Source organism: Sus scrofa, chromosome 9 (assembly GCF_054392235.1).
Source record: "Sus scrofa isolate SSC_HxYL_T2T_F1_AM1 chromosome 9, Sscrofa_HxYL_maternal_Yorkshire_Landrace_v2.0, whole genome shotgun sequence".
NCBI classification, from domain to species: domain Eukaryota; kingdom Metazoa; phylum Chordata; class Mammalia; order Artiodactyla; family Suidae; genus Sus; species Sus scrofa.
The window spans coordinates 127468809-127476546 of NC_139391.1; the positions used below are offsets into that span (position 1 = coordinate 127468809).

A 7738-nucleotide genomic window follows, 5' to 3' on the forward strand; every position below is an offset into this window, starting at 1 on the left:
GCAGGAGGGAGCTCCCAGCCAAAAGAAAGAAAGGAATGTGAGGCTTCTTTCACTCAGACCCCACACTTCCTGCAGCCCAGCTGGGTTTCCACTGCTATTTCTAAGAAGCAAATTCTGAGTCACCTCTTTCTTCCTAAATTCTCTTCCCCCAAAGGATAGGAAGGCTATAGGTCTTGGAGTAGGGAGGGTGCAGCACCGTCTGATTCTTTCCCCTTTTCACAATATAGACAAAGAGCAGTGACATTGACAATGGCCAAGCCAAGAAGGTAGCCAGAAGGGAACCGTTCGCCTCTCAGTCCTGGGATCTCGGTTCTGTTCAGCATGGAATATCACTTGGAAAGTGGGCAGAGGGTGCTGAAATTAGCCTTGAGAAGTTGGAGTAGGGTAGCGGGGCTGAGGGAAGGCAGATGTCTCTTAGACAGTGAGTGGAATCAATTCATTTCAGCCACTTCTCTGGTTACCCGGCTGTCTTGTAGGTAATTGCCTGTTTACTCACTTCTAGTTCTCAGAGGCTGTCGGACTCTTGCTGCTCTGGGAGTTGTGGGTTTACCGACCCCCCTTCTCCCCTTACCTTCTCCATTGTATTGAACCCACTGGGAAGGAACAAAGACCAGAGTTCAAGTTCTAATGAGGTCTCCAGTGAGGCAGAGGTGATAGTCTTCATTTGGTCCCAGGCAGAGTGATGTTGAAATCCCAGAACTAGCCTTTAAATTGGCTGTTGGCCTGGTGTGCAGAATGAGCACCCTGGGGAGGTGAGCAGACCTGAGGAACTGGGTTTCCCTGGGAGAGGGGCTGGGAGTGCAAGTAGCCCTTCTGGATTCATTTCTTCCCCAACCTACAGTCTCTCCCCCAGAGAGGGCATTTGAGTGCTGTGATTTAATAAATCCCTGAAAGAGTGGATTAAAGATGTGATAAACACAGGTATGCAACTTGTACTCATAAAGCAGAAGATAAGTGAATCCTCGTATCAGACTGTAACTAGTAAGAACTTGGACGAATGCTTCCCAAGTGGAACAGATAGGTGTTAGTCCCTTCATTAACCAAGGTCCTTTGCTGCATTTCTGTTGTGAGGGATGATCCCGTACTAATAAAGCTTCCTGCCTCTGGAAACGAGCAGCTGGGTATAAACATTGACACCTTGCTAGTAAAAGCCATGGGTATGCAATTCATACCGTCTCCTCATTAAAGCACATTATTGCTTATTCGCAAATGATTAGGGCTGTAATCAACTAACCCTTAGGAGACCCCAGCTCAAAGGATCAAAGCTATTTCACTATAGACTGTCAATATGAACCTCATTGAAGAGTTTATTGTTGCTTCTGCTTAGAGATATTAGGTCCCTTAAGGACTGCCTTGATCTCTGTTCAAGTTCAGTTCTCCCCTTTGGCCAGGACCCTGGGGAGGCAATTGGGAGTCTTTGGGCAGGAGGAGAAGGAGATGTATCTCCAAAGGCATGTGGAGCGTCTCTACCCCTTCCTTCCCTCCACCATGCTCTGCTCTCAGCAGTACTGATGGGTCCCCCCCCCCCCCAAAAGCCATCTTTTCCGAGGATTCCTCTGCCTGGAACGCTTTTCCCACAGACCTGCTGGGCCTGTTATCCTGGTAGATACTTCTCCTTGCTGAAATTATTCATTCACATATTTCTCTTCCTGACCAGACTGTGCCCTCCTCAACTCTAAACCCCATTCATCTTTCTAGTGCCTTAATCTAGATCAGAACCCAGCACATGGTAAGTGCATAGCCTTAGTTGACTAGATGTTGTCTGGGGAGACTCAAGCGTTGGTTTGGCCCATTCACTATCTGACTCTCAGCAAGTCACATCATCCTGAGTTTTAGCTTCTTCATTTAAAAATAAATCCTGCCAATTCCAACTCACACAGTGAATTAAAAATGAGACAACTGTGGAAGTGCTGAACCAAACGCCAGGTGGTGGAGGTGGTAGGAAGGGTGTTCAGCTCCAAGCAAGACATATTTGTCTTAGTCTGCTCGGGCTGCCATAACAAAATGCCACAGACGGGGTGACTTAAACAACAGGAATTTATTTTCTCATAGTGTTGGAGCATGGAGATCAGCGTGCCAGCATAGTTGGGTTCTAGTGAGGACTTGCAAATGACTGCCTTCTCATTGTACGCACACCTGGTGGTGGTAGTGGAGAGATTCTCTTTCCCCTCATATAAGGCCACAATGCCTATGAACTCAATTTTAATTACATCCTAAAGACGGTACCTCCAGATGTAGTCACATTGGGAATTAGAGCTTCAACATATGAATGTGCTGGTGGTTTGGGGGGGGGAGATGGACAATTCACTCTACAGTAATATTAAAGGCTATTCAGCAGCACATAGAGCCCTTCAGACCTGCCTCCATGCCCTCCAACTTGCAGATCTGGCACCCTCCTGAGTCCAAGCACCTTCTGTCTTATTCTCTGGGTTGTCAGATTGTCTTCTCTGGTCCTGTGTTAACATTTATTCTTTTATAACTCCCTGTCTCTTACTGGGGCAGCTCTTCTGGGCTTGGGTTTCTGGTGCCTAGACTTGGAGTGTGTAGTGGTTGAAGCTGTCCTATAGGCTAAGAAGTAAAAAGGAAGTCATCTGGTATTTTAATGTGAAACTGAACCAAGGATACAGGAGTGGCTCTGAAAAAACAACTGAATTTCTTCTCCCATTCAGAGGACACTTGGAAAAGGTTGTCTGTATCAAACTATGACATCTGGAGAAATAACCAATAAACTCTTGGGAAAGCATTTTGCAGCTAGAGTCTATGAATAATGACTTGTGTATCAGCTAATAGATGTCCCAGGAACTAAATAAAGCATGTGTGTGCCAAATCCTACAGCTTATGAGGAATAGTTCATACATTACCTCATTTTCACAATAATCATTTCTCAGATGAGGAAACTTAGGCCTAAATGGCCCAGCAAGTCTCACGCCCTCTGGTTGCACATCCCCAAACTCTTGACCATACCAAGGTAAGTCCACCATACTACTTCAAAGAAAACACAGGGTTCTAAGAACTAGGAAGGGAACTCTTGATGCTCCTCCACTCTAATCATGGATAAGTGAAACTCATTTGCCCCATATAACTCCTTTCTTCTGCTCTGCAATTTTATGGAATTTGAAGTGGGAAATATATGTGGAATGAGCCAACATTCTTAGAGGAAAGGCCTTTACAAAAGCAGGTTATTATTTTATTATGGTCTTTTGATTTGGGACCAAATTTCAAAGGACCTGAATACTTTGTGTATTTCCTGGAGATGCCCTGGCCACCCAGGACAACTGAAGGCACTGTCTAGTTTTAATCATATTCCTTCACTAAACATTAATTTAATTCAAAACCTTTTCTGCGTTGAACTAAATTCCAGGGGCTCTGCGCTGCCCTAGCCCACCTTCCCAAAGTGGGGGGGTAGACGCTGCCTCTGAAGAGGGATGGTGTAAATGGAACTGTCTGGTCTGCCCCATTCCTTCCTCCACTTCTTCCTTCCCCTATTTGGTGGATCAAAGTCTCCATTCTCAATTCTTTAAGGCCAGAGAGCGATCCGATCTGTGTCACAGCAGATGACAACGCCGGATCCTTAATTCACTGAGCCACCAGGGAACTCCCAAAGTCTTCAATTCTGTCCCAATCACCCTGGAAGCTGGAGACACTCTTTTGGGTATCTGCAATACTCCTTGCACACCTCGCCAACAAACAAAACGGGCGAGGTCACGCACGATGGAAATCTTCCTAGGAGTGGGGTCTGCAATCTCATCAAGGAGCAACAGGGACTTTTCAGAGTGCAGTGAACTTGGGGAGGGGCTTCCAGAACACAAGACTCAGTAGCAGGAGGGCGATTCCCCCTCCAGCCCACACTTTCGGGTTTCTTGCCCCACTCCCACCCCACCCCTCCCCACCCCACCCCCACCCCACCCCCGACCCTCGGGTAGGAGAAGGCTTTATTTTCTAGGCACCCCTTGCACCTGACTGCGCAGGCCCGGGACTCTCCGCCAAGGTCTCCTCCCATCCCCAGAGAAAGGGCTGGGTGGGGAGACCTGGGGAGGATTTTGAGGGGCCGGAGGTCAGGCGCGGCCGGGGGAGGCTCTGAGGAGACAACACGGCCAGCGCGGCGCTCCTGCAGCCTCCACCGCCGCGGAGCTTCCTCCCCTGCTCCCGCCTTTCCGGGCGGTCCGGCGACGGGGAGGGCAAGCTTCCTGCGCCAGCTCCCCTGGCGCCTGCTGCCGGGCCCGTTGGTGGCCCCGCCCGAGAGCTGGCCGGGCCGCAATGGGGCGGGTCGGGGCCTGGGACTGAGGCCGGCGCTGGGGTCTGGGCGGAGCGCGCCGCAGACTAGAGACCGGCCCCGCCCGGCAGCGCTGGGAGTCGCCCCCACCTCCCCACCGCGCGCAGCGGCCGCCGTTGCCAAGGTTACCAGAGGGGCGCCCAGGTGGGAGGGAGGCAGCCTTGGCACCCGCCCGCGGACCTGCGCCGCGGGCGGGGCGGGGCGGGGCTGGAGTCACAGCTAGTCTCCATGGGAACCGCGCAGCTATTTCCAACCCCCGGGTGGTGCCAGTGGCGCGGTGCCAGGGTGCGAGGGTATTGCAGGACAGCGGCAATCTGCTGCAGCCTGGGACTTGACAATGCGCCCCTTTTGTAGCGCGGGGCCCGTGGGCAAGAGGCCCGGGTAATCGGAGGGCCCGCCCCCAGCGCGTCAGGCCTCCTCCCGGGCGCTCTTGGGCTGGGAGCCCGGCGGCCCCGGGTGCTCCCGGCTGCACGTGCTGCCCCATCCGCCGCCCTCGCCAGACAAAGCGGGGCCCTCCCGGCCGCGTTTCCCTGGCGCCCTCCTTCGCTCGACCGACCCTTTGATTTCATACTCTCGTCTTCATCTCGCTCGACCCAGCCCTCACAGCTGTCTCCTGGAGCGCCTTCTGTTTTGTGCTTGCCACCTTAAGCTTGGCCTTCACTCCAGAGATTTGCCTTCAAAACCGACTCCGTTTGACCTTGCCCCTCCCCCACTCTGTCATCTCCTTTGCCAGCTTAATGCTTTTGTTGTGAGGGCGACTGCTCTGCCCTACCTTTTGTATTGTCCGCTGGCTCCCCTACCTAACACAACCTACTTTCTGTCCTCAGCCTTTTCAAGACTTCCCGAAACCCCCTTAACATCTCTGCCTTTTTCTCTCAGGAGACTGCGATAGCAGAGGGGAAGTCGCCAATGGCTACCTGGATCGAGTCCCCTTTGTATTTCGTTCACATCACCCTTTTTTCTTCCACCGAGACACCGCATCCTTTGGCTACCGTCGGTGGCGCGGTGGTGGGAGTGTAAGAGGAGGTCTGCTTCCGCTGCCACCATTACCTGTTTCTTGGATGGTTAAGCTTGAGTAAAGGAAACTTCTGGGAAGTGGCCAAAGACCCTTGACATGCCCCCCGCAGAGGAAACATCGCTGACGTCATCTCTGCTTGTCCACTCTGTGCTTCAGGTTACACAGCATCTGCCTCTCCCCACCTCTAGACTCCCCTCGCCCCTGTCCACGCCCCCACCCCCCTCAACAGCACATTGTTCATCCTTCTGGCACCAGCCCTAGAAGAGGAAAGGGCAGGTCCTTCTCCCCAGGAAGGAAGGTGGGGCAGAGGAGCTCCCGCAGGAAGGGAAGGGAAAGGAGGGAAGGAAGGAAGGAAGGAAGTGGCCAACAGAAGAAGGTGGAATCCGGTGGGAGGGCTTTGCATTGTTTTCACGCCTTTCTTTTTTACCTCTGCAAAGTCAAGCCCAAGGCCATCCCAGCGGCAAACTTTTGCTGCCCTCTCCCAGAATGCCTGCTGAAACTGCCTCCTTGAGTCTGAAGGGGACCAGTGGAAACTTTGGGGGACATATTTTCGGGAGGTGGGCAGAGTTCAATGTATGCTGCCGATTTTTTAAGCATGTCCATGTTTTGTGTGTCCGTTTCCTTTCGTTTCTTTTCTGTCCAACAAAATCAGCTTTTATTTTGCCTTTTTCCCCATAAACAACCCAAGGGTGGAACTAGGCCTCAGGTAAGAAAAATGTATCTAATGTTTTCTGAGGATCTTCTGCCCTCAGAAATCTGCTTACAGTCTGTAATGCTTCACATTGAATGGGGCTTTATAGTTTATAAAGATCTGCCACTTAACACGACCTCATCTCAACCACTATTTTTACCTCTTCTTGGTCTCTTTCACCACTAACTTTAAAACTCAGTCTTCCGGGGAATAAATATTCATCAATATTGCTCTCTAATATTCCTTTCACTCTTTTTCAGGCCAAGGCTCAAATTGCCTGCCCAGGAACACAGTCAAGGAAGTGCTTTGGTCTATTCTAGGCTTGTGGTCCAACACCAGAGACAGCTTCCTTGTAAACTCGAAGAGGTTGATCATGGGTCTATTATTTGCATAGTGTATCTTTGCATCTGCATTCACTTAATATCCAAATGCTTAGAAAACTGCCAGCCAGTTTTGTGGCTCTAACAAGGCAGTGTCTTGTTCTTTGAAAGCCTCCGAGTAAAAACAGTTTATATGTGCTTTGGAAGTGCTTGTCTGAAATCTAAAGTTAACCTCTGTTTGTATTCACGTCTTCTGGATTAGTTACAGTACCCTGAACACTGAGCAGAGGACAGAGGGAGTAGGGTTTTGTTTTTCTCAGTCTGGAAAAGCCCATCCTTGCTCTGTCTGTAAGCATATCCTTCTGGGAGGAAAATGTTATCAGCAATATTCCGATGACCTGGGATGGGGCTGAGGATCAGGAAGGGAGCCCAACAACCCGAGGATCGTTTTTGTGTTTCTTTTGGTGTTAAATTGCTGTCTTGTTGATGGAGGAAGGTAAGAAGGGGTGGAGACCCGGCTCGGTGGAGTTGGGAGGAGCATGGGCAGAGTCATGTGGGCTTGGCTTCCTTTCCTTCGATCTCGCTTACCCAGTGAGCTAGAGAGAATTTGCAACCACCTTCAACTAGAGAACAATCTGCAAGCCAATCTGCCCTGGGCACTGCCTCCGGGAACTTACACTCTCACAGATAACACAAGTTCTGCAAACAGATGTGTGGAGGGGTGTGGGATGCAGCAATGGGGATTTTTCTGGTAAGCAGTAGAAAGGATTTTCTCATAACTAGAGATCTCAACTGTGACAAGGGCTGGGCTTCCTTAGGTATTTATGGTCATAGATATGGACAGGGAGTCTAGGCTAGATGACCACCCATCAGAAATCCTACAGTGCATGTTCCTGGGCTGGGTGAGGGGCGAACTGATGACCCCTGTGGTTCCCTTCTAATTCTAAGAGCCCGCCATTTTCAAATATATTAGTGATCCTAGGCAGTGTGCAATGAATGGCGTGAACTTTAGAGGGATTCTCTTCACTGATTAGCTGTTGAGTGTGTACTTTGTCCTTTGGCTAGATGCTACGGCAGATCCAGGGATGTGAAGAATGGGGTTCAAGATCTTTGCAAAGGCCACTGCCACTCAGGGCAACCTGAGGCAGAAGGGTTCCAGGCCAGAGTGAGAGTCTCCGTTTACTTTTCAATCAAAGCCCAGGGGTCAGCATCCTCTTAGGCCATTGCCCTGGGATTTGTTTCTTCATGAGACACCGGATTGAAAGATTTCTAGGGCTTTTGATCTGGAGGAGAGAGGGCAGAAAAGACAACCCGTATGGATCCAGAGAGACGTGCTGAGGGAGTGAGGCCATGTCTGGCAGGGTGAAAGCCGGGTGAAGATAGAGACCCCCCCACCCCCGTCCCCACCGCCATCGGGATATGCTGGGATGGGGACA

At 50.7% G+C, this 7738-nt stretch overlaps 1 protein-coding gene across 1 annotated transcript; it reads left to right on the forward strand.

The window, feature by feature from the left end:
• Positions 1–2908: 2908 nt before the first annotated feature.
• LOC102160814 (uncharacterized) lies at positions 2909–6508 on the forward strand. Its single transcript, XM_084978609.1, has 5 exons — positions 2909–2968; positions 3969–4397; positions 5153–5447; positions 5729–5848; positions 6243–6508. The coding sequence occupies exons 1-3, from the start codon at positions 2909–2911 to the stop codon at positions 5291–5293; spliced, it is 630 nt and encodes a 209-aa protein (XP_084834735.1). The 3' UTR covers positions 5294–5447; positions 5729–5848; positions 6243–6508.
• Positions 6509–7738: the final 1230 nt, after the last annotated feature.

Excerpts from the sequence above, each read along its gene's own strand:
- LOC102160814 (XM_084978609.1), top strand. The coding sequence starts at position 2,909 with ATGGCCCAGCAAGTCTCACGCCCTCTGGTTGCACATCCCCAAACTCTT. Across the intron at positions 2,969-3,968 it reads AAACTCTTGACCATACCAAG|GCCCGGGACTCTCCGCCAAG; the intron begins GTAAGTCCACCA and ends CTGACTGCGCAG. Across the intron at positions 4,398-5,152 it reads CAGCGGCCGCCGTTGCCAAG|GAGACTGCGATAGCAGAGGG; the intron begins GTTACCAGAGGG and ends TTTTTCTCTCAG.